The sequence below is a fragment of the Mchenga conophoros genome, linkage group LG18 (assembly GCF_057382185.1).
Source record: "Mchenga conophoros isolate Kocher_MC1m ecotype Shallow Benthic linkage group LG18, M_conophoros_male_GT1.1, whole genome shotgun sequence".
NCBI lineage: Eukaryota > Metazoa > Chordata > Actinopteri > Cichliformes > Cichlidae > Mchenga > Mchenga conophoros.
Window position 1 is genome coordinate 1,144,844 of NC_140543.1, and position 27,712 is coordinate 1,172,555.

At 41.5% G+C, this 27,712-nt stretch overlaps 1 protein-coding gene across 5 annotated transcripts in view; it reads left to right on the plus strand.

Moving 5' to 3' along the window:
* The window catches only part of LOC146552800 (uncharacterized), a 49,798-nt gene that overhangs the window by 14,739 nt on the left and 7,347 nt on the right, over positions 1 to 27,712 (plus strand). For 3 of the 5 annotated variants that reach the window (XM_085254116.1, XM_085254115.1, XM_085254114.1), the window contains 4 exons: positions 16,762 to 16,840; positions 16,922 to 17,138; positions 18,026 to 18,282; positions 20,441 to 25,725. In XM_085254116.1, coding sequence (XP_085110242.1) covers positions 16,772 to 16,840; positions 16,922 to 17,138; positions 18,026 to 18,282; positions 20,441 to 25,725 — 5,828 coding nt within the window. In that variant the 5' untranslated portion in view covers positions 16,762 to 16,771. Of the gene's footprint in view, positions 1 to 16,761; positions 16,841 to 16,921; positions 17,139 to 18,025; positions 18,283 to 20,215; positions 20,357 to 20,440; positions 25,726 to 27,712 lie in introns of those variants that run through there. The other 2 variants (XM_085254117.1, XM_085254118.1) reach the window with 2 other exon arrangements.

Genomic DNA, 27,712 nt, shown 5'->3' on the forward strand with positions numbered 1-27,712 from the left:
GAGAGCAGCCAGTGATCTTCTGGGCTGTGTTGATGACCCTCTGCAGTACTTTCCTGTCTGCAGCTGAGCACCCTGCATACCATGTTGTTATGCCGTACGTTAGGATGCTCTCTATGGTGGCTCTGTAAAATGTCACTGACAAAGGAATCCCAGTAAGAGACCACATGTGGGACAGTTAGAGATTCTGTCTGGAACAAAGCACGAATATTCTTATTACTTTTACTGTGGTTTGTTAGACAGATTCTTCCTATGTGTGAATCTAAAGGGTTGGGGAGAGAAACAGATGATATGCAAGGTTGAATACCTTTAAACAGCATTATAATACCCGTAGGTATTGCATCAAATAATATGACATAGTCTTTGGGTGTGGCTGGAAATTTATAAGTGTTTAAAAATTCAAAGGCTTTATGGAAGTCCAGGAGAAGGATAAATGAGTCATCAGATATTAATGCTGAGTAGTCCAGAATATCCAAGACGAGTCTAATATTATTGGAGATGTGCCTGTTTGTCATAAAACCAGACTGTGTCTCGTCTACAATATCATCCAAAATATATTTAATTCTTCTAGCTAGCAATAGAGCTAATATTTTATAATCATTATTTAGGAGGCTTATTGGTCTCCAGTTGTCTATAAAAAGTAGGTCCTTCTTAGGTTTGGGAATTAAAGTAATAAGTCCCTGAGTAAGGCTGGGAGGAAGAGTGCCCCTTTCAATACTTTCACTATAAACCTGCAACAAAAAGGGTGCAAGCTGACAATAAAATGATTTATAGAATTCAGCCACCAGCCCATCTGTGCCTGGAGATTTGTTGTTTTTAAGAAATTCAATAGATGTCAATATCTCTTTTTCAGTAATTGGACTGTCACAAAAAAGCCTATCAGCACTTTTAATCATTTCAACATTGTTTACAGAGTCAATAAATTGGGTAGCGACCTTTGCGTTATAATTGGATTCATACAACTTTGAGTAGAAATTACAACAAAATTGAGAGATAATTTTTGCATCATCACTGACCGTACCATTTATATTCAATTTATAAATAGTATTGGTTTTAGATCTATGTTTTTCTAAGCGGAAAAAATAAGCAGAATTCTGCTCTCCCTCCTCTATCCATCTTTTTCTTGAACGAACGAAAGCTCATTCAGCTTTCTGGCGGTAAATCTCATCCAGTTTAGATTGAAAGGACCTAAGATGTCAGGGTCTGCACGCTTGAAGTACGCATTTTAAGTGCGGTTACGTCACCGCCACGCGACGACGGCTGTCCCGATTCGAAGTGTACTTCAAATGCATACTCCAAATGCGCCGTCGATTTCCCCAAATATCAAGCGTGGTCCGGTGCACGCTTCGTGGTCCCATATATCCCACAATTCATAGCGCGGCGGTGGGTGTGGAGAATTTTGCCGCAAAACACGGAAGAAGAGAGCGGCCGAAGAGTTTGTTGTTTTTTTTCCCAAACTTTATTGAAATCATAAAGCGAACAGTCAGTCATTCCAGTTCAGTTTGTACAGTAGACATACAAGGAAAATAAGAGTAACAATATACAGCACAATGAAATAAGAAGGATGAATAAATAAAGGATAAAAAAAGAAAAAAGGGGGAATGTGACAGACTTCATAACAACTTTGTACTTGAAAGTTGTGACAGCTCATTCATTAAACATTTCTGAAAGAATTTCAATCAATGATAAACCTTTTTTATTGGAAGTTAATTTAAGAGAGTTTAAGTAATATTCAATTTCAATCAAAAACAAATTAAATGATGGGGTTGAGTTTTGAAATTGACATTTATGTATGTGGAATTTCCCCAATAAGATGGAGCGGCCGAAGAGTGAACTGTCAAAAGTACTGAATATAACGTCACTTATGTGCAAATGTTTAATAATTAAAGTCAGTCATATAGCCACAAACACAACAAGCTGAAAGTCAGATATATCTATCTATTAGGGGTGAAACGATACACAAAATTCACGGTTCGGTTCGGTTCGATACTTTGGTGTCACGGTTCGATATTTTTTCGATACAAAAAAAAATGTTCATGCCTTTTTAATTTGTCATTTATTAAAATTATAAATATATATTTTAACACAAAAGTACAGTTTTTAAATTTAACCCTAACCCTTGTGCGTGTTGTTATTTAGCTCGTCATATTGCAGCCACAGAAATTCTTTTGTCCATGAAACCATAAAGCTGCACTTTCTTTTTGCCTTATAGTCTGATTTGTCATAACTTCTCCGTTTTGTGGTAAGCTTTTCTTTGGCTGTCACTTCTTCACCCTGACCTGTCTTATTTGGCTCAGCAGAACTAAAATATATATCTGTCTGTGAAGGTTCTCAATCATCCAGGTCATCACAGTGAAATATATATCCTGCAGCACTCACATAAGCTCAGCGATTCTCTGCGCGATCAACCTCTCACATGTTTAAGCTGCGGGAGATTTCACTTGTCATGTTTGCATAGTAAGCTAACAATTAATAAGACGATGTCAGAGGAATTGGTGCACAAATTATCATCACTCACAGATCAGTGCTGTCGCTCTCTATACACAGTTCGCACGATTGCAAAGTGAAAGCAAAAAAACAAGCACAAATTCAAACACGATTTCAATATGTCACATATTGACAGTGGCTCACCCAATGACATAATTACCCAGCTACATTTCTGAAAGAATGCAAAAGCATTGACATATATTTTTCCTTCCTACAATAGCCCGACAGGCAGGGCAGAGATAGCCCCGGGACGTCGGGCTAGCGATATTGCGAGCCCTGTATCTGATTGAGGAATCACTCATCTTTGGAAAAGAGAGTTTATTACAGAGAAATGTCTCTTTCCAAAATAAAAGCTATACTATCCGCTTATTCTGGGCTATATTCTCAGCAGCATATTAAACATATCAGGTCTCCATAAGGAGAATCCTGTGCTAACGGCTGTCTAAATGACTCGGCTAAAGTTAGTAGCATGCTTGTTGTTTTTGTCTTTGCACTAGGATGATGTCGGTGTAAATGTGCAGTCATATTCGTTGTGTTCCCACTAGTGCTTTCAGGTTAATCTCGTTGAAATAACCTTAACGCCACAACACGGCAAATCTCCGTTAACGAGCTACCCTATACAGAGGGGCTAGACGGCCAACACGTTAACGAGCTAACTGCGCTAACACACTAGCTCCCACCCATGTAATTGAGCATTGCATGGCACATCCAACATACTGTTTTACTTTAGTCCATGACTCGCTTACCTTCAGGGTCATACGTCACATGAAAACCAAAATAATTCCAAACGCCAGATCTGAATGAGGGTGGGGAGGTCCACTTCTGTCTCGCTAGCTTGCCCTGCGCTCTTCCTTCTGACCATGCTGTCTGTGTTGAGTGCTCAGTGAATCTGCGTTCGACTACTCCGCCTAGGCTGCACTCTCGAGCCTAGGCGGAGTAGTCAAATGCAGATTCACTGAGCGCTCAACACAGACAGCATCGTCAGAAGGAAAGTTGATAAAATAAATTACAAATTTTGTATTGTTCTTTTTTTTTTCTCCCCTTTGGTTTTCTTTCTCTCCCCCTCTTTCTTTCATTCTTTCCCCCTGTCCTATCCCACAGTCATGTCTGTCCCGTTTGCAACTGAAAATAAAATAAATTCATAATTATAATAAAGGTCAATCAAATGGACCAATATGATGATCCACTTAAAATAAATCCTCTTGGCATCTTTCTTGGCCTCAAGACAACAATTCTGATGGCTATAGATCCAAACGGGACACAAAAAAAAAAAAAAAAAAAAAAATTGAAAAAAAAAAAAATTTGAAAAAAAATTGTATTGTTCGATACATATGCGTACCGAACCGAAAGCACTGTATCGAACGGTTCAATATCGATACGAATATCGTTGCACCCCTACTATCTATATATCATAATAATCTGAAAATACTATAATATTGGCCATATTATATTCACATTACCACAGTGAGATGACTTTAGTCTCATGAACAACATTAACTAATTGTTATTTACTAACTAATCTTAAATGACTGTTCAGCACAGACATGAAGCCCAACAATCATGTTTTACAGTCCCGTGGTCTCAGCCTCAGATACTCAACTAAAGTGATGTCATGACAAAAACGAATGACCAACAAAACATTTTTCTACTTCATTTCTGTCACACAAAGCTGTATGTAACGTGTCTCGCGGTTAGTATCATGGTTGCTAGGCAACCTGAACAGCGCGACGAAGCGTATACCGTCCCATTTCACAAGCCTCTCACTTCCGCACTTCTCGTACTTATAGTACGCACCGTACGTAGTATGCGTAGTGCGCGTACTTCAAGCGTGCAGACCCTGAATTGGGACATAGCCAGATAGTTCCTCTTCTATACAGAAAACTCTGTTAAATTAAAAAAAAAAAAAAAAAGCTGATTAAAAGATGTAAAAAAGCACTAAAAATATTTTTAATTCATAAATAATCAGAATGAAATGAGAATCACTGCTGTCTGGCCAGTAATTAAAGTTGCTATTTTGTGGTGGCTGGTTTGAGTGGCTGTAGATGACGTGAACATAAGATATTTATAGTTGGTCACCAGGGGAACACGTTTACGTTTACTGGGCGGACCGATAAACTGTAGCTGAAAACGTCTGGATGCTTCTGACTCCCAGTTTTTGTTTGATTTATATAGTGCGATGCCTTCTGTGTAGGAAGCAAACCGACATTTCAGCGTACAAAAACTCAACATCTAACCTGAGGAAACATGTCTCAGTAAGTTTTCTCTAAATTTCTTTTTAGCTGTTGTTAAGTGGGTGTCAGTCTTATGTAATTTCCTGTTGTAACGCGGTAAAGGACCAGGGCGCCTGAATCAGAAGTGCTTTGGGTGGCTCGCCATCCCACGCTGATCAATGCTTTGATCACGGGGGGGAACCTGACAGTTGAGTGGAGAGAGAGAGAGAGAGAGAGAGAGAGAGAGTATAAAGTTGAATAAATCGGCCGGGTTATTGCACGCTGTCCAGCAATATGGCATTCGTAATAAGTCAATATCTGACAAGCACACCAACCACAGAAACAGCAGCAGCGATGAGAGCAGCAGATTGACCCGGAACGTATACAGAGTTCATTCCTGCCACAATAAAGGGATTTCCAGAAGTGGCATCAGATGTTACCTTGGTTACACTTACGTTAACAGACAAAGAACATTGTATCCCAGGGGTCGGCAACCTTTCTGATGACGAGTGCCATCTAAAATTTCCTCAGAAGTCAACGTGCCATATGATTGCATTAGCAATAGATTTAATAACGCTCTATCGCAACAGTTACACACTATATAGAACGACTTTATAGAATTATATTTGTTCACAGATGTTGGCAGCTGTCAGCGAATAGTTATCAGCTATTAGGAAACAAAAAAAGACTTTTTATCCAAAACAGCAAATGAACTGAACAACAGAAAATACAAATGCTATTTATGGTCTCCTCACAACAGCGATAAGAAAAATAAACTGGGCCAATATGGCATGTTTGTTAACACAGAGACACACATGTTAATGTGATCTCTGGTCTCCCACTCAGAGACACAGGTCTCCGAGTGTCCAGCATTCAGAGGCTGCCTGAGGACTCATGTGAGAGAAAACCTGCTCACACAGACATGTAGAGCCAAACACTGTCAATAAGGCCTCTGCAATGTTCTGAAGACAGTAAACCTTTGACTTCCAACTTTTAAACTATTGATGTGGCTGTAGCTCAGGTGGCAGAGCAGGTCAGCCACTAATCAGAAGGTCGGTGGTTCGATCCCAGGCTGCCTCCTGGCTGCATGCGAAATATCCTTGGACAAGATACTAACCCCATGTTTGCCTACTGGTGTTGGTCAGCCAGTGGCGCCAGTGTCCAGCAGCCTCGCCTCTGTCAGTGCGCCCCAGGGCAGCTGTGGCTACAACGTAGCTGCCATCACCAGTGTGTGAATGACTGAATGTAAAGCGCTTTGGGGTCCTTAGGGACTGAGTAAAACGCTATACAAATACTGGCCATTTACCAGTTAAATGTGTCAGGTAGTGATGTCCAGGGCCCTATTTCAGGAAGCCGGTTTAGTGCAAATTCTGAGTAAGTATATCCTGAGTTAACGAAAACTCTGGGTTTTCGGTTTCACAAAGCGAGTTTAGATTGATCCTGAGTGAGTTACTATGACGACACACTCCGTGAAGCTAACCTGCCCCCTAGCAGGTTTACTTCAACTAACCCTGACGTTCTCCGCCTCTTTGTCGGAAACCTGACTGTAGGAAGTGTCGGACATGGCGTGCTCCTTCCTTGAAGAGCCAGTAGATGTTGAAGCCCAAATTCTCCGCAGAGCTCTCCGCCGGGAGAGAGTGATTAGAGCGCGTTCGGACATTTTATGATTTCCTGTGTGAACGTTACCGTTTTTCAGCACAATCTATAATTTATTTGAATAACATCCTCAGGCCTAATATTGCTCATGTGACACATCGCGGACATCCTCTCAGTTCTGTACATATTATTTGTATTGCACTTCGGTTTTTTGCAAACGGGAGCTTTCTGTATAATATTGGTGACGCTGAGCACGTTTCCAAGGCTACCGTCTGTCGGGCAGTCAGGAATGTTACAGTTGCACTGAAACGTCTCCTGTACTCGTTTGTGGTGTTCCCCGGTCATAGACCCACAAGATTTATCAAAGAGGGATGCCACAAAATTGCAGGTATCAGGATGAACAAAACTTAATTCATGATGTGGTGATACTTGAACTACTACTTAAATTTTACATTTATTTTCACGGTTCCCAGGCGTGATTGGCTGTATAGATGGCACTCACATTCCAATCATTGCTCCTTCAGTAAATGAAGGAGACTATGTGAACAGGAAGTCTTTCCACAGCATTAATGTACAGGTACATAGTTCCCTGTAGCATTTCAAACTAACAAATTATTTCATAGCCGAGTGTGAAGCAGCGGGAATGAGGATCAGCACCTCCAAATCTGAGGCCATGGTTCTCAGCCGGAAAAGGGTGGAGTGCCCACTCCGGGTCGGGGATGAGTTCCTGCCCCAAGTGGAGGAGTTCAAGTATCTCGGGGTCTTGTTCGCGAGTGATGGGAGAAGGGAGCCGGAGATCGACAGACGGATTGGGGCTGCAGCTGCAGTAATGCGGACGTTGCACCGGTCCGTCGTGGTGAAGAGGGAGCTGAGTGTAAAAGCGAAGCTCTCAATTTACCGGTCGATCTACGTCCCTACCCTCACCTATGGCCACGAGCTGTGGGTAGTGACCGAAAGAACGAGATCGCGGATACAAGCGGCAGAAATGAGCTTCCTCCGAAGGGTGGCTGGCCTCTCCCTTAGAGATAGGGTGAGAAGTTCGGCCATCCGGGAGGGGCTCAGAGTAGAGCAGCTGCTGCTCCACATCGAAAGGAGCCAGCTGAGGTGGTTCGGGCATCTGACAAGGATGCCCCCTGGGCGCCTCCTGGGTGAGGTGTTCCAGGCATGTCCCACCGGGAGGAGGCCCCGGGGCAGACCCAGGACACGCTGGAGAGATTATATCTCTCGGCTGGCCTGGGAACGCCTTGGTATTCCCCCGGACAAGCTGGAGGAGGTGGCTGGGGAGAGGGAGGTCTGGGCCTCTTTGCTTAGGCTGCTGCCCCCGCGACCCGACCCCGGACAAAGCGGATGACGATGGATGGATGGAAATTATTTCATTATAGTAATGGATGCTAATTTGTGCTCTCTGCACTGTGAAGATCATATGTGATGCTGCCAACATTATCACAAATGTGGAAGCCAAGGGCAGGGATAGCTCAGTAGGTAGAGTGGTTTCCCCCATGATCGGAAGGTCGGGGGTTCGATTCCCCTTAACAGCTACCCTGAGGTACCCCTGAGCAAGGTACCGTCCCTACACACTGCTCCCCGGGCGCCCAATGGCTGCCCACTGCTTCACTGAGTGAATGGGTTAAATGCAGAGAGCAATTTCCCCACGGGGCTCAATAAAGTACAATAATGTACACACTTTCTTCTTCTTCTTCTTCTCAGCCTCTGTGAGTGGTGGTGGTGGAGGACCCCCACCTGTTTTTCGGGCCTCCGCTTTTTTTCTGTTGGCTATAACGGGTCACATTTGAGCATACAGAGTAAGCAAATATGTACTTGTTGTGCTCAGATAATTTCAATAAGTGCTTACAGAGGGGAAATTAATGTAGCCTCTAACTGCAATTGATTTACATCGGACAAACAGACCAAGCACTATGGCTCATAATACAATTACACCTTACCTGTTTGGACTATATTTTTATATTTCATTTTTACTTGCTGCCAGGAACGTTTGGGGCCTGTTGGGTTGCACCTGCGCTCACATCACAAAATCAAATGTATGAAATACAAAATAAAATGAAATATAATGAAATAACGTGTTAAATGGGTGGAAATCCCTAGATCAATGTTTATATTAACACTCACGCATTGACTCTGTCGGCTATGTTTTGCCATGCATGCTCCCTTTCTTTTGCAGCTGAGGCTGTGTTACTTTTTTTCCGCAAAATTTGCATGTTATCGCCCACCCCCGTGACATCACGCTCCAAAGCCCTATGCTGCCATCAGAATTTCGGCCTCAAGCGCTGTAAAATACATTGACCGCGCCTTCTTTCCCTCCGTCTCCATGGTGACTCGCTTAATCTGTGCTCCACTAATCAGGGCTTTATGTATCCTCGTGCGCGCGCTTAACTTGGGGTTAAAGCAACTCCGCGTTGACTGAACTAATTGTTATCAGCCTTTCTGAAACCGAATATTCCGAGTTGGACAGTTCGGGGTTACTCAACCCTGAGTATCGTTTTTCACTCTGAGTTTTCTAAACCGGCTTCCTGAAATAGGGCCCAGCAGGTGAAAATGCAGCTCCATGAACACGCACAGCTGTGGATTCCAGCTGTGTTCGTAGTTCTGCAAACTTTGACCCCACAGAGTCGAGGTTTTCAGTTCAATCAGCTGCATTTCAGCGGCATTAACTCAGCCAGTTAATGCGAGATAAACCCAGCTGCTCATTAAAGCTTTCTGGTTTGATTAGTCTCGAGTCTTTGGATATTTCCGTGGTGCTGATGCTGTGCTGAGCGGACAGCTCCTGAAGCATTTGAAATGTCAGAATGTGGAAATTTCAACATCGCTTGACAAAACTGCCAGCTAACGGCGTCCCACTCACCGGTAGGCTAAGTTATTTTTTAGCTAATTACAAGTTGAATCTGTTAGTTGGGGTTGTTAGCTAAGATACCGTCATTAAAAAGTGGCACAACTAATGTGTGTATGTGAGCTAATTTGCGATGTGCACCGCTCGCACGGCCATTTATTTTTTTTAATGCACCTTCTCAGATTAATTCACTGTGTGTCGTGCCCAGAGCTGGACTGGGACAATACATCGACATTTTGACTAGAGACCGGCCCCCCAGGTATTAAAGCCATAAAGCCTTTGCTAATGTAGCCTTTGCCTGTAGCTAATCCCTTAATAAAACAAAAAACAAAAATGCTTCTTACACATTCCACAAAACAATCATGTTAACATGTAAGCAGTTTTTTTTTTTTTTTTTTTTTGAACTTTTAATTGCAGAGCAGGAAAACAGCAGTCACCAGCATATACATACACAGGACAAAGATGCATCTACATGTATAGCAGGACGTGGGAGGCAGAAAGAGAAAGCCAACAGCAATATTAATAAACAATGAAAAAGGTTAACAATCGTCCCTTTGTTGCCAGGCTAAATCCCGTAAGCCCGATTTCAACCTCTGAGCAGAAGGAGTGTTCAGGTGGGCCAAAAAAGGGTCCCATATGCGATAGAAAAGGAAAGGTTTGTCCTTAAGTGCCGTAGAGAAGGCTTCCATTGGCATGATACATATCACAGACTGTAGCCACTGGTTGACAGATGGGGCCTTATCAGAAATCCACAGTACCATAATGCACTTTCGAGCGTAGTGCAGCAGTATGTGAAGGAGATCTTTGCTGCGAAAGCCAGCAGGTAGCTCATCGTTCAGTCCTAACAGGCAAGTCCTTGGACCCAGATGCAGTCGGCAATTAAATATAGTACATAGCTTGTCTATGAGTGATCTCCAAAACTGTAGAATAACAGGGCAGCTCCACAGACAGTGAAAAAAGGAACCAACAGCAGACTGACATTTGTTACAGAGATTAGGCAAAGCTGGATACATTATGTGTCTCTTCTCGGGTGTAATATAAAGCCTATTTATAAGTTTAAACTGCCTTTCCCAAATAGAATTAGATGCCAAGGCTTTAAAAGGACGACAACACAACTCATCCCAAGCTTCAGCATCTATAGCGCCTACGTCTGATTCCCATTGGCCCTTGATTTTGTTAGAGTCATCCATTCTAAGATCAGACAGAATGTTATAAATCTTTTTAGTGATACATTTTAGTTGGGTAGTTTTTACCATGAGTGATTCTATAGGAGAAAGACCGAACCCTCCATTCAAATCCTTCAATTTAGAAGTAATATAGTGCTTTACCTGAAAGTACTTCAAAAAATCCTTATTGGTCAGACCAAACTTGCTTTTCAGTTGATTAAAAGTAAGAAGAGAGTTCTCATGAACAAGATCACCCACTGTATTAATCCCTTTTTGAGACCAGTCCGCAAAACCAGCCCGAAGACCAGGTAAGAAGTCAGGGTTTTCATGAATAGGAGTAAGAAGGGAGAAACAATTATAATATCCTTCCAGGCGCCTGACTTTGCGCCAAATAACGAGCATATTCTTTAGCACCATATTATCTTGTGTTAGAACTGTGGCTTTACCTGAGGAGATATATAGCAGGTTCCGCAACGGATACCCTTTAAAGAAGCGGACTCAGTGCTGAGGTAAATGGAATCCGGATCGTCCATAAACCATTCTGTAAGAAATTTAAACTGTGCAGCCAAGAGGTGTTGTGGGAAGGAGGGAGCGGCAAGACCACCTTTCTGAACAGGCAAACACAGAAAACTGTATCTCAGCCTAGGTCTTTTCTTACGCCATATAAAAGAAATAATTGAACCATTTAATTTTGACAAAACCTTTTTGGACAGAGCAAGCGGTAACATCTGGAATAAATACAAGAGGCGAGGGAGGATATTCATCTTGACCAGATGAATACGACCTAAGAGAGACAGAGGGAGGCTGCACCACCTACCCAAATCGCGATTGATGGTCTGAATTAAAGGGGTGTAGTTCAGACTATACATTTCTTTTAGATTCGGTGAAATCTTTACCCCTAAATAAGTGAAACCGGAGGGAGACCAACGAAAAGGCTGAGAAATGTTTGGATCAACCTCATTTAGAACAGAGAGGGGCATAGCCTCACTTTTAGAAAAATTGATCTTGTAGCCTGAGAAGGAGCCGTATTGGGAAATTAACGCAACTAATCTAGGAATTGAGTGAGCAGGAGAATTTAGAAAAATTAAGACGTCATCTGCATAAAGTGAAATCTTATGTTGAGAATTGTTCAAACAGAGTCCTTCAATAGCAGCATCCTTCCTAATGGCTGTGGCAAGGGGTTCCATAGCCAGGGCGAATAACAAAGGGCTCAGCGGACAGCCCTGCCGACTGCCACGTTCAATACTGAAATTGTCCGACCTATAACCATTGGTAATCACTGCCGAAAGAGGGGAAGTATAAAGGATCTGGATCCATTTAACGAAGTTGTCATCTAAACCAAATTCTTGAAGTGTGAAAAGAAGAAACGGCCATTCCAGACGGTCAAAGGCCTTTTCAGCATCAAGTGAGATGACTAGAGCCTCAGGGTTGAACAAAGATGAGTGCTGAATAATGTTAAGTAGGCGCCTCACGCTATGTGTGGAATACCGCCCCCGTATAAAACCAGTTTGATCATTCTCAACGATCGAAGGTAGTATTGGCTCAAGACGTACAGCCAGGACTTTAGCAAGTATCTTCAAATCAAGATTTAAAACAGATATAGGCCTATAGGAGGCGCATTCTTCTGGAGGTTTCCCCTTCTTCAGAATTAGCGAAATATTAGCCTCCATTAAGGAGGGGGGGAGAGTGCCTGCCTCAAAAGAGGACAGAAGCATCTTATACAGTGGGGAAGTCAGAATCTTACTAAATTTCTTAAAGAATTCCCCCGTGAACCCGTCTGGACCCGGGGCTTTGTTATTTGGAAGCATCTGAATAACTTTCAAAATTTCACTTTGCGTTATAGGTTTACATAAATCATCCCTTTGGATTTCAGTAACTTTAGGTAAATTTAGTCCTAAGAAGAAGTGATGCATACCTTGTTCCAATGTTGATTTAAACTGGGAGGTATATAACCGCTTATAAAAAGTTTTAAAAGTATCATTAATAATTACATTGTCATATTTAGGTAAACCAGATGAGTCTCTAACACATGGGATATTACAACCAGCACCCTTATTATGAAGAAGATTGGCCAGATAGCGGTTAGGTTTATTAGCAAACTCATATAACCTCTGCCTCATGAATAAAAGAGATTTCTCAGCCTTTCTTGTCAATAGTGCCTCCAAAGCTGTTTTAACCACCTGAATTTCATTCCTTAATTGCTCTGAAGGTGATTCATTATGTTTAGCTTGCAGTTCGTGCAAATCCAGTTCCAATTTCCGTTGTTCCATCTGATTTTTCCGCTTCAGGCCTGCTGAATATGATATAATCAGTCCACGGGTGTAAGCCTTCAGGGTGTCCCAAAGCAGGCCTGGAGAAACTTCAGGGGTTGCATTAACCTTTCAAAAAATGTTCAAGCTGATCATTTAAAAATATTTCGAATTTTGGGTCGTGAATCAAAAGATTGTTAAATCTCCAGGTATGAGACCGAGGGACAGGATTTAGATCACTTAGCTGAACAAAAACCGGCGCATGATCTGATATAATAATATCGCCTATTGTACATCTCAAAATGTTTCCCAGTGATCGTTTGGGGGTGAAAACGAGATCGATTCTACTACTTGTTCTATGAACACCGGAAAAAAAAGTAAATTCTTTATCGTTAGGATGAAGAGTCCGCCAGGTATCAACCAGATCAAGTTCGTTACAAGTATCTAAAAGTGCTTTGGCCCTTGTAGACATTTGAATTTGTTTAGGAGGGGATCTGTCCTTAGTTGTAGAAAAATAACAGTTAAAATCACCGGCTATCACAGAATTATCACAAACCCAATCAGAAAAGGAAGAGAAAGTATGAGCAATAAAGTCGCTAGACTGTACTGGTGGAAAGTAAATATTCAGAAATGACACCGCCTGACCACCTAGGGTGCCTTTTAAGGAAACATATCTACCAGACTTATCACAAATTGTTTGGTCAACTGTCAGCGGTAGGTGTTTATGTATTAAAACGGCTACACCGCGGCTCTTACTCGTAAAGGAGGAACTAAAAACTTGACCGACCCAATCACGTTTCAGTTTTAGATGCTCCTGAGGAGACAGGTGAGTTTCTTGCAACAAGGCAACATGTACATTCTCCCTCTTAAGAAAGCTCAATATTTTTTTCCCGTTTAATAGGGTTATGTATACCTCCTACATTCCAGGAACAAACATTCAACATTGAATTATCACTTATCATACAACATTTTAAATAAGCATGGAACCTCGCTCAGGTGACCAAAGCATAGCTGATATGTAGGGCTCCCAAACACTGCTCTACAACACCAGTGGCAAGTAAAATACACATAGAAAAACAAACGTACTGCTTTGCTAACAATTAACAGAAAACTATTTATAAGAAACAGAACCGTCAAGAAACCAGTGAGTATGGAGGTCAGACAAAGGTCTTCAACGCCCAGCAGGGGGCGCAAGCAAACTTTCCAACTTGGACATAGAACGATGCTGGACCAGAGTACGAGTCTTTTCTTAATCAGTAACGTGAAACAGTTGCCCGCCCGCAGCTAAAACAAGGATTCGGATTATAAATGGCTAAATAAAATAGTCTATGTGTATGGGGTTATTATCTCCGCACAGACCCGAAAAGAAAAAAAGAAACCAAACAGAAAAAATAACAATAATAATAAACAGGGAAGGAAGAAAAAAAAAAAAAAAAAAAAAAAAAGGAGGAGGAGGAGACGAGGGATTGGCGAATGCCTCAGGTATGGGACAGGAGCACAGATCAACAGTCCACTGGAGCCACCGAGGATGAGCGCGGCCCCGCCCCTTGAGGTACGTTATCCAGGTAAGCTGAGGCTGCTTCTGGAGATCTAAAAGATTTCTCCTGGCCATCGATCTTGATCCTAAGGACAGCCGGGTACATCATAGCGAAGGGGACACCCATCTCCCTAAGGCGTTGTTTGACGTGGTAGAATCCCTGGCGTTTCTTCAGAACAGCGGCGGAGAAGTCCTCGAATATCATAATAGGAATGCCATTATGAAATAAGGACTGCTTCCTCCTAGCCGCTTGCATGATCCGTGCTTTATCCTGGAAGTTGTGGAGCTTTATGATGACCGCGCGGGGCCGCTGGGCACTGGAAGGGAGGCGTGCAAGCACCCGGTGGCAGCGATCGATTTTAACAGCGCCGCCCTTGAAACTCACAGCCACCAACTCCGGTAACCACGTTTTGAAAAAAGACACAGGGTTGGTACCTTCACTGCCTTCGGGTAGCCCAATAACACGTATGTTACACCGTCGGCTCCTGTTCTCCAAGTCATCAATCTTATCCAAAGCGGCCTCCAGCTTAAGCTCCACTTCAGAAATCTTGGCGCCATATCCCGCTGTAACATCTTCCTGCGTTGATATACGTGCCTCTGCCTCCTTCATTTTAACATCCAATGCAGAGATGTTAACATGTAAGCAGTTAATATAGTTGTTTGCAATAGCCTGAGATAAACAGGCACACTAAATTTCATCCATTGTAATATTATTTTTCATCTTTAGCTCAGGTTTGCTCTGAGGGGCATACTTCACCTGTTACCAAAAACCTTGCACACGATGTATACCTATACACACCACCTGTGTAGTGGTCTCACGGTTCCCGTGTTACGATGGCAGGGTTTGGCAGGATGAAAGCACACATATCTTATCCAGGACCCAGTAAAACTAATGTAGAACAAGCGCACGCAAACGATATAACATGTCTTGTAAGACAAACGCAAAATATAACCATGCTCAACATGTAGATACTACACAACATAGTCAAAGAAAAAAGTGGTCTTACCTCTCAAAGAAACAGCAGCTTGGCGCCAAAAACAACATTTTCAAGTTAAATTTGAAGTCTTGTGCATGAGCAGGCCCAAGCCGTGAAACCTTCTTGTTCTTCGCGGTTTTATTACAACTGTTTTTGCATTACTGCCACCTTGTGGATATACGAAGTATATCGATCCTAATTGACTTAACTTAAATGTTATGCCCTCAAGTAACACATTAGTATTATGTACAAACAATAATAGACACAATTACGTAGACTTGCTTAGAAAAGCATATGTCAACTTAACAAAAACATATATTTTAAGTATAATGGAAATAAATAATTAATATACACTGAACAATCCAACTCATTCATTTTTTTGAGTGTACTTGAGTACAATTTTTGGATACTCGACCCACCTCTGGGTATTTCTCCAGCTTCTCGTGTTCCTTCTTCCAATGTTCCTGTCTTTGGTAACCTCTATATCTGTCACTTCTGTTTGTCTACCACCACTATGTCCGGTTGGTTAGCCACCACCATTTTGTCCGTCTGTATCTGGAAGTCCCACAGGATCTTAGCTCGGTCATTCTCCACCACTCTTGGGGGCGTCTCCCATTTTGACCTCTTCTCTCCTCCCCTTCTCCCGGGGTTACTGGCGTAGTAGCATTCCAACAACGCCCTGTTTTCGTCTCTTTCCCACTGCTGCCTTCTTGTTCCAGTGGCCCACTTCTCATCAGGGTGTCCTGGTTCCTCAACACCTGACGCGGACCTTATTGATCTGGGCAACATCCGAGCCGGCATGCCTTCATATTTCTCTGTCTCACTCATGTCTGCAGTAGGCTTGCTTAGTATGGGGGGTCTAGCCTTAGGACCCTTACTGGATACAGACGCCCCAGGTGGGAATCCCGCACCAAAGGCATGTAGTCTTTCAAATTTTGCATGGTTGGATCTTAACAAGGTTCCAAGTAGAGCTTCAACAAGCAACAAGAAGTGGGAGTGAGACGAAATATTTTTTGAGTATGCAATTTGTTGAAAACAGCACTTAAACTGAAACAGGCTGAAAAGTTTAGGACCACGTGCCTTTAAAAGGCCAAATCTGTGCAAAAATGTGGATTCATTGTCCTTTTCTGTCAGGTAGTCACACTGTCATGACGTTCTGATGGCAAAAGCAAAAAACCCTTTCTTTTTGAACTTGGTTGTGTTGTTAAACTGCATAAGCAGGTTCTCTCACAGCATGCCATCGCTGCTGAGGTGGATGCAGTAAGACAGTCATTTGGAGTTTCTTAAATGAGCTCTTAAATGGTTATGGAACAAAAACGTATATACATATACGGACACACACGTGTCCAGATGAACAGAATCAACCTTTTGGGATTTACTTACCTGGATGACCAACACAATCTCACTGCATATTAAGGATCCAAGTATCCATTTAAGGCCCACCACTGCAGTTACACAACTGTAAGTGTCTGCATTCAGAACGAATGCCGTGTATTCTGTTAGAGAGTAAAAGTACAGCCCTGATAGTAACTGTCAGTCTGCCAGTACTGTTGAGTTGTTCCAAACATCCACACTCTGGACACAAACCTGATTAGGGACATTCATGTGGTCACAGCTTTTCTCTCAGCACCCAGTCATCTCCACAATGACAGTAAACCTTCTGACCTTCTCTAAATTCTCTTTCATTTGTCTTATAGAGCTTGAACCATGGGGAACTACTCTACGATACATAATGAAACCCCCTACACATTTCACTACTGTAGCAGGGGGACAGAGGTAAGTCTACAAATCCAAATTATAAGTTTCACCCTTGTGTGTGGTCATTCATCCTGGTCCCTCCCCCTCTCTTTCCTTCAGGGTGTGCGTACAGTGCGTGGCAACAGCACAGGAGAGTACCTGCATGTATTACCACCATTTTGGGGCCTTTCCTTGAGATACGGAGATCATTCAGGAAGTGACCTCACTGGTGCAGGTGGTGGCGCTTGGTACACCATAAGAGAGAGCAAAGACCACAAAGAATTTGAACTGGTCAACAACATGTTTGGTAGTGTTGTTGACCGTTGTCCTAACTTTGGTAAGTATCAGTCAGTGGTGTGTACTGCTTAATAAGACCAGAGTTCACACACCGGAAAGAAATCAGAAGGTTAACAAAAGCCTAGAGTGACTGACTATGTCACTCTGGATGCTGTAGCTCCTGTGAACAACAGAGCCTCAAATCAGAAGTATTTGGCTCCGTGGTATAATTCTCAAAAACTTACCTTAAAGCAGATGACTCATAAGCTGGAGAGGAAATGGTGTGTCACAAATTTAGAAGATCATCATTTAGTCTGGAGAAATAGTTTGCTGCTACATTTCCTCTTCACAGTCACCCACCCGCCTGATTTCCCTGCTGCTCAGGAGGACCTGGTGTGGGACAGCTAATCAGGCTAAGCTACTTTGGCCCACACCTGCTACAGACTCCTGGCCAGTTTTAGGCTTACTTTCAGTGGTTTGTTCTGCAAACCTATGAACAAGCTATATTTATTACTACTTTATACTTTATGTTTATTATTATTTATAAGTACTATTATCCCCAAAATAGGCCAGGCAATGACTAAACACTTGACACACTGAGCAGGAAAGTACCAGTGAAGAAAGCACAGAAACACAGGCCACGCTGCTAATGACACAATAAGTGAACACTGAGTAAAATTTGCAGCTGATTGAAGAGGAAGTGTGCCCTGATAAATCATACATAGGTTACAGGATGAAATAAGTTGCTAAGTAAGAGTTTGAAATGAACTGGGCTGCACAGATGTTGCTGCACAAACCACCAGTGTGTACCAGGAACAGGAAGTGACACAGTATTCCAGTGAGAGCCAATACCAAACTCTTTGCAGTGTAACATGATTTAATGTCAGGAGCTTTTAACAAATTAAAAACAAATTTAATTACTCTGAGCATGCATTAATTTCTCTACAGGCAGAATTGATGAAGAGAAACGCCAACAAGCGGAGCGACACAGGAAAGAAGACGAGAAAAGGCGTCAGGCAGAGCTTGAGCGACAGAGGAAGATCCAAGAGCAGATGGAGAATGAAACATTAAGAAAAAAGCTCTCTGAAGCACACAACAGGCTTCAGGAGGACGAAAACCTCAAAACCAGGCAGCACCGTCAGCAACACTCTCAAGTTCTACACCAGCTCTTGGACGATAAAGCACATCACATAAAGAGAGATGAGGTAGGGTCCGGCCTTAGGTAATAACAGCTACGGGCATCTGGGAAAGGATAGCAAAGAGGCTCTGGGTCCTTTTAAATGTCTAACATTTAAGTCATCGCAACCCTGACTATGTCCCAGCCCTATACTCTGGAAGATGACAAATTTCTCTTTTTTGGAAAAAAAACTGTAAACAGTTCAGAATTAGTATAATATTATATTAGTATAACATTAATAATTAGTATAATATTATATTAGTATAACATTAATAATTAGTATAATATTATATTAGTATAACATTAATAATTAGTATAATATTATATTAGTATAACATTAATAATTAGTATAATATTATATTAATATAACATTAATAATTAGTATAATATTATATTAGTATAACATTAATAATTAGTATAATATTATATTAGTATAACATTAATAATTAGTATAATATTATATTAATATAACATTAATAATTAGTATAATATTATATTAGTATAACATTAATAATTAGTATAATATTATATTAGTATAACATTAATAATTAGTATAATATTATATTAATATAACATTAATAATTAGTATAATATTATATTAGTATAACATTAATAATTAGTATAATATTATATTAATATAACATTAATAATTAGTATAATATTATATTAATATAACATTAATAATTAGTATAATATTATATTAGTATAACATTAATAATTAGTATAATATTATATTAATATAACATTAATAATTAGTATAATATTATATTAGTATAACATTAATAATTAGTATAATATTATATTAGTATAACATTAATAATTAGTATAATATTATATTAGTATAACATTAATAATTAGTATAATATTATATTAATATAACATTAATAATTAGTATAATATTATATTAATATAACATTAATAATTAGTATAATATTATATTAGTATAACATTAATAATTAGTATAATATTATATTAATATAACATTAATAATTAGTATAATATTATATTAGTATAACATTAATAATTAGTATAATATTATATTAGTATAACATTAATAATTAGTATAATATTATATTAGTATAACATTAATAATTAGTATAATATTATATTAGTATAACATTAATAATTAGTATAATATTATATTAATATAACATTAATAATTAGTATAATATTATATTAGTATAACCTTAATAATTAGTATAATATTTTGTTACTGTTAAGGTTCAAATATTGAGGAAGGAGAGTACAAACAACCATGGGTCCAGAAGAGCTTGGTCAAACAATTGATTTTAATGAAATACACGCGTGGGAAGACCAGTCTGTACGCAGACAGCCCTTGATCTTCGACTAATCAAAACATAAACAGATATTTTATACCATCAGGGTTTGAATTTAATGACGCCCCCTCATGCGTCATCAGATACAATATATGCATACGTCAATTCAAAACCACAATGACTTTTAACACAGTTTAAAAAGGAACATTGTCTCTATCTTCATGGCAGATGTTTCCTGTCAACCTTTTGACTACCGCTTCTCCAAACCCGCAGTTACAAGTAAACATGACTAACCTCTCACCTATAAATGCGTCTATCTACTGTGTGTGTGTGTGTGTGTGTGTGTGTGTGTGTGTGTGTATGTGTCGTCCTTAAATGCTCTCTCATCTCACCCGTTGCACTTCTGACTTTTCACCAGAACAGAGGCTCATCCTTACATGTAATCCTCAGAATAACCGGCACTTAGACTCTGCTTTCGGTTTCAGTTCTGCAAAAGGCACACTCTGCAAACCTGCAATTTCCTGTCAGCCTGTGACTTAGTCTTTCTGAAAGACACACACACTGTTTAAACATCTGAATACAATATCAATGCTGTAGATTATATTATTAGTGCAATGGTAATGATGATGATTATTAACAATAGCAGCAACATAATTTCCCTGATCTCCACACTCCCTCTCCTAGGTCTCCTTTTAACCAGGCAGATTAAAAAATAAATTGCTACTCCTGAAGGTCCTCATAGCAGAACATCCATCACAGTTCTGAACAGATGTTTGTTGTCCTTACTGCCAGATGCATTCATAATAATTCAAACATTATGGTCAGGTGAGGATTACATCATTTGACCCTGCATACAGTTTTCTGCTGCTGGTACTATTACGCTTGTGTCTTTGTTCCTCTTTAATACAGGTCGCTGATGTTAATGAGAACTTTGAAAAACTTCTATCAAAGTATGACATCAGAGAGGATGAAGATTTACAGATCCAGCTGGAAGACAGGATGAAGGCTCTCCAAAATACGCTGACATTACAATATTTTAATGAGTACCCCCACTTCTTCCGCACTTTATTATTGTCGGCTTTGGATCAGACTACTGGATATGTGCTGCTGTCTCTGACTGAGAGGTTCAACATCCTGGAGGCAGTGCTGAAGGTGACCTTAGAGGGTGACCCTGATTTTGAAGATCTCCTCCAAAATGGACAAGACAAGAAGACAGAGTTCCTCCTCAGTTTGCAGGAACAGCTACATGCTGACAACCCAACACTGGCCCAACAGGTGTTAGCAAATGTTCTGGATCTGTCCTCAAAGCTACCCCTATCAGGTAGGGAGATCGTCAGTCAAATAGTCTTCAACAACCTCTGGGCACCAAAAGACATCAAGCGTTTCCTTGGAAAGACATTAAGCATGGATCAGAAAACAGTCACAAAAATCCTCCACAAAGCGCGCACGTACGGGCTGAGCTGTGACGACGCTCTCTCTGCCCTGAATGAAGACGATCCTGCAGAGTACATCCAACATTGTGTGGACAAAGCTGAGCGAGACAAAGATGCTTGCACACTTTTGGCTGAAATGGAAAACAAAAACTTTCCAGAGTGTGTCCCGTCACTCCTGCGAGAAGTCCTGACATATATTGAAGAAGAGCTACCCAAATATGGAAGTGTGCCCATTAACAGGGAGATGATTGAAGACTGTAAAAAGATAATAACTGCTCTCGATTTTAACAATCCTAAGATTGATGCTCTGAAGAAAGTCCTGATCATCGTATCCAGAGCTGTAAAGGAATGCACCGCCTTTACCACTCAAAGCGGTGAACATGTTCAGGGCTACTTCCCAAGACCCAGTCAGCTAGCATCACTGCTGCTGCTTCTGCTGCCACAGTCTGGGGATAAGAAAGGTTGTCTGTTGGAAATCAGCACTGGAGAGGGCAAAACTTGTATTTTAGCCATGTTTGCTACAATACAGGCCACCCGAGGCATAAAGGTGGACATTGTGACAAGCTCTCCTTTGTTAGCAAGTCGTGATCAGGATAAGTGGAGAAAATTATATGATGTGTTTGGTATTACATCATCCACGGTCCCTCCAACACAAATCGATAGCTGCTCTTTTAAAGATCATGACAAGCTGCTTGAGGATGCATACAGCCAGCAGGTCATTTATGGCACTGTTGGTACATTTGCAGCAGATACACTGAGGCAAGAGTTTGAGAAGGAGACTACCCGAGGTCCGAGGAGGTTTGAGTGTGTGGTAGTAGATGAGGTGGACTACATGACGTTGGACAGCGGTGTCCAGGTCACGTTCCTGTCACACCAAGCCGGCAGCCTAAGGCACATGGAGCAAGTCCTGGCAAGCATCTGGGCCATGATGTCATCCTGCAAGCCAATAGAAATGTTTGAAACTGGGGAGATCAGGTGGGGAACCAGGATCCAGCACTTCCACAAGGCTGTAATGCAAGCAGTGGTTGGCCCAGAATCAGAAGATGTTTGCCCAGAATCAGAAGATGTTTCAGCTGCTGACATACTTATTCTTGGTGCCCAGCTGGGGTTTTATCCACAGGAGGATGTGGATGAATTAAATAAAGCAGATGGTCAGACACAAACAGAGACTGACAGCTTTAAGGATGCCAGGTGGAAAGCTACTGAGAAAATCATGGCCAACATTGGACCAGAAGAACAGTGTGAGCTACTGAGACAAGTTCAGACAAAAATAGAAAACGGTGTATCTGTAAATTGTTACTCACTAATGAACAACAAAGCCAAACTTTACAGCAAGGACAGCTCTCATGGAGACCTTCATGTCAGCCTACTTCTCCTGGAGAATGGCTGTACCTGTGAAATCATGTCCGAGGAATCCCTCATCCAAGGAGCTGTGGACAAATTAAAATCAAAAATTAAATATTCTGATGAGTGTTCAGTGAAGTCATTGGATGAGTGTAAGGGATTTATTGTGATCCCCTCTTTTTTGAAAACATACATTGAGAATCAGTTACCAGTTTTTGCCGAGAACGCCTTAAAAGCCATCAGAATGACTCAGGGAAGAGAGTACATGATTGAGAAAGCACCGGAAGCTGACGCAGGTGGTTTCAGTGATGCTGACAGTCATCAGTATGATGCCATAATTCCTGTGGACTTTGAGGCCAGTGGGGTGTTGGAGAAAAACAAGCGATGGGGTGACGGCCTACAACAGTTTCTGGAGATGAAGCATCAGCTGGCCATTTCTCAGCTGTCCAATGTAACAAATTACATGTCCAATGTCCATTTCTTTAAACGGTACCTCAATGGAAAAGGCATTTTTGGTGTTTCTGGGACATTAGGGGGGCAAGCTGAGAAAGTATTTCTAGAACGGCATTACCAAACAGCAAGCTATGTCATTCCAGCTCACCGCTGTAAAAAGCTTGTTGAGTTGCCAGCAGTTCAGGTGAGTGGAGGCAACATGCAGTGGATCCAGATGATCTGTGAAACTGCACAGAGAGCTGCAGACAGAGGCCAAGTTGTTCTTATCATTTGTGAAGATGTTAAAACTGCAGATGAGCTGAAGACAAACATGCATGTTCCAGAAAGGCAAGTCAATGAGATCACCATGTACACAATCAGCGAGAAGCACAACATCGAGAAGCAGAACTTTAGCCGGGGAAACATTATCATTGCTACAAACCTCGGCGGCCGAGGGACAGACATACACGTTCAGCAGGACGTAAACGAGAGTGGAGGCCTCTTTGTGCTCCTCACATACTTTCCTAGAAGTCACCGTGTGGAGCGACAGGTCTTTGGACGCACCGCCCGAAAAGGAAACCCAGGGATGGTCCAGATGGTTCTCAACCAGGGCCATCTTGCACCAGCCTACCAAGGCCATTCCATCGAAACCATGAGACAGCTCAGAGAGGAGTATGAGCTCAGACATTTAGACAGCATGGAGAAACATGAACTCTGTGAAATTGACATGAAGGAAACTCTGTTCTCCAGTTTCTGTCAGTTTCTCTGTGACTTTGACAAGAATTACACGGTGGAAGAAAGGAGTGACCTGTCCAAGATGAAGCTGAAGGATGTTCCTGAATATTTTAAGATCCATCAGAACAAGTTCGACTATCAGACTGCACTTGATGCTTTGAAAGAATCGTGGGCTTTGTGGCTCATCCTTCATGAAAAGGACATCAGCAGACATGACGATATCAGCCAGCTGAGAGAAGACCTCACCAAACACTTGAAGAAGACTGGTGACTTCCTCCTGCAGGGGACGAGCTATAATTTCTATGATTACATCAAACAGGCAGCAAGCAGAACTGACCTGCACTGCATGAACAAAACCAAATGTGACTTTGGAGCAAAGACTTACTGGCAGAGAGCTGCAGAGTGCGATCATTTCTACAGTGCTGTGGCGCTTTATAATCAAGCTTACATCACACTCAACCTCAGAAAAGGAGACTACATTGCTGAGGCAAAGGAATTATTGGAGGAAGCACAGTCTGCAGTGGATGTCTATCTCTCAGAATCAACAAATACGATGATGTTTTGTAATCTTTCAGTGATGAGTGCCTTTGTTCCACACCACACAAACAGCAACCTCCAGATCCAAATGCAAGCCAGGATGAATATCTTCAAATCTTGGAAAGGATACATTAAAAGTGCCCTGACAACTCTGACACAGCTCGATGGCATCAAAGCTGATGCAGAAGTAGAGGATTCCAGTGTGTACCATCTTTCCAAAGATAAAGATTTAATCACCACCAATGAGCTGATGATGCTCTATGAGAATGGCCTTAGCACAGTCTTTGAGGTTAAAAAGAAGCCCAAGTTCTGCTATGATGCCCTTGCTTGTTTTGTTCTTGGTGCCCTTCAAGTTGCAGCAGGTGTTCTTGTTTGTGCTCTGTCATGTGGTGGTGCCAGCCAGTTTGGACTTGGACTGATCTGTGAGGGAGTATCTGACATGATTCAAGGGATCAAAGGAATGATACAAGGAGGCTTTGACTGGGCTGAATGGGCAATCTCCAAGGCCATCAGCATCGGGCTGTCTCTGATCTCTGGTGGATTCAGCCGACTAAAGAAAGCTGCAAGTGCAGTGCGTAGTGGCACAAAAGGTCTGATCGCAGGAGCAAAGACTAGTGCCTACACAGTAAAACAGTGTTTTCTGAAGGCAGGGAAGTATGCAGTTCAGGAACTGGGGAAGCAAGGATGCGTCAGTGCTCTGAGTTATACTGCTGAGAAGGCATTTAATGCTTTTTTCCAAAACGTTCTGAGGAAAGTCTTTGAGGAAAAGGTGCTTTCACTCATAAAAGCCAACCATGACCTGGATGAAGTTGTCACAAGCTTCATTTGCTCAGGAATACCAAAGAATATCCTGGAGAATGGGTCCAGTGAATTCAGAATTCACAAAGAGTGTGAGGAAGAAATGCTTCAGTCAGTGGATCTGAAAACAAGAGAAGTGATTCCTGACCTGATGATGAATTGTACCATGGCTCTTAAGGCTCTTGATGGCCTTTCAGCAGTCTGTGGTGCTGTAACACAACACATTAAGAGCAAAAAAGGGTCCGATCTAATAGAAAATATTCTAATGGGTTTGGAAGCAGCTAAATATGCCACAGCCTTTGTACAAATATGGAATTCCATACCAACAGAGAAAGTAATTAACAACACCTTTGTTCCTAAGCTCTTGCAAAGCATGGAAAAACTACCTCAAGAAAGCAATGACCAGGATGAAAGGCACAGTTTATCAGATGTAAAACGCTTTAAAGATAAACTCATCAACATGATTGCAGAAAGTGTTTCAAACTCTTATGTTGAGGCCTGTTCCAGGCATATGACCTCCATCATGAGCAAAATGTGCATAAGTCAAATAAACCATGCTGTTGGTGGTGCTGTTAGCAACATACTTGGCAGGGCTGACACCCAAAGTTTCTTTAACAGCCAGGAGTATAAGTACAACATGAAAAGGGTCCTCCAGCGTCCACATGAGTCCCTGTCAGAGTCTGACAAGAAAGACTTGGAGTGCTACATTGGGGACATTTCTGATGTTAACCGCCCTGCTACAGCTTTGGACATCCACGTCCTCACCCAGAGTGATGCTCTGGAAGGCAAAGGAATCAAACTGGTTATGGTGGACAAAGATGGAAAGAAGCTCTCAGAAGACTATTATCCTGGGAAGGAGGACTCAGCAGGCGATATAGTCCTCCAACTGAAGAAGGAGCCAGAAAATCCAACACAGTGAGTGACGCATACATATTTGATATTATTGCGCCTCTCATTTAATTAAGTCAAAATAATATATATTTTTTTAATTGACCAACTCATATGGGCCAGAAAGTTAATTTTGACCTGTTTTGCAAGGGTAACCCTCCCCATCCCAATTTCCAGACTTTGGTTTTGATACTGTCGGGTTCTTCTTCGCTGAGGGAAGTTCAGGAGACAGTCTAGCAGTTCACTCTCTTTTATTATCAGGCAGTTAAAATTGGGCTTGCACAGCTGTGGACAGTGTCAGGCAGTCTGTACATGGAGAAGTGAAGTACAATTCATAATTCAAAGTATATATTAGACACATGGAAACAGGGAATAATTGTGATTGCCTATTGATGGGGAGATGTCGTGGTTGAGGCTCAGCACTCCCTGATTTGTTCCTCATGGCAGCGGTCACTAACCTCCAGTCAGGGATCTTGTCCTGTGTGAGAAAACTCCCTACCTCCCAGATAGGGATGTTTTATTTCCATGCTCCATTCCTTAAAGGAACACTATTAAGTGTTTATTTCTTGTTCACTGGAACGCCCTGTTATCATACAAGCAGCCCTTCCTGTCTGTTCTGTGAGCACGTAGCTACACTCAGCTCTGTTTGTGCCTCTTAGTTAACCTGTCACACCGTGGGGTTAGTGCTCGTATCCTTCTAATGAGGAGTGTATCAACCCTATTATGATCACACACTGCAATCAATGTCAAAAAGAAACTTTATCTAAAAACGTAATAATTATTCTCCTGTCTGATCATCAGGGGACAAACAAACTAACAAACTGTTTATCCCCAAACTTGTGTAGTTGTTTAGTCTGAGGGCAAATCAGAAACCCACTGAACAGCTAGAACTGACACCAGTCATGGTGAATAATAACACAGAGCTGGCATCCTGACATCCTGTGGTCCCACTATAATGACTTGTCCTGTGTTGGTTTACTGGCTGTGAACTGGGAAGGACTCAGTTATTTTCCTGTACCCCCCCAGTTTTTATTTTTTCTGGCATTCTCGTGTCACTTCCTGTTCCTAACACAGTGCACAGTAGTGTTTTGTTAACATGTGTGACTTGTTTAATTATAGACCTTCAGATAAAGACTTATTTCAAACTGTAATCTTCATGTGGTTTATCCAAAGCACGCTTTCTGCTGAGTCGCCCACACTAAAGACCCAATGATTTTCTTTAGCGTAGCTATTAGCTTAGCTTGTAGCAGAGTCATTAGTTCCTTCTCAAATGTTTAGTTTCTCCTCTGTTTAGCACAGATACTGGAAAAGAAATGTGCAGGCAATGCTAGCTTAGCTACCATTAGCTCTTCCTCAGCAGATAGTTCTGAGCAACAAGAAAGAAGGCTGGTGATGGTGAGGAGGACGTGTAGCTCTAAACAGAACACCCCGGTACACCACCTGTTGATCTCTCACGTAGTTTTCTCATAGTTTTTTTTCTCTAGGGACTCCAGCAGCCATAGTCAACTGTCAGAGGCGAAGGCAGGCGACACTGAAGGAACCCTGAAATTGCTGGGAAAGGAAAAATTTAGATTTAGTAAAATTATAATTCCAGTCTGCAATAATGACACCTGGTTACATTAATCGGATGTCACTTCAGTTAATATTGAAATGGTGTGTAACAATCCTCATTTAGCCTGGAGAAATAGTTTGCTGCTTTATAAGAAAGCCCTCTGCAAAGCCAGAACATCTTACTATTCATCACTGATTGAAGAAAATAAGAACAACCCCAGGTTTCTCTTCAGCTCTGTAGCCAGGCTGACAAACAGTCAGAGCTCTGTTGAGCCAACCATCCCTTTAACGTTAACTAGTAATGACTTCATGAACTTCTTCACAAATAAAATTTTTATCATTAGAGGAAAAATTACCAGTAATCATCCCACAGATGTAATATTATCTACAGCTACTCTTAGTACCATTGATGTTAAGTTAGACTCTTTTTCTCCAATTGATCTTTCTGAGTTAACTTCAATAA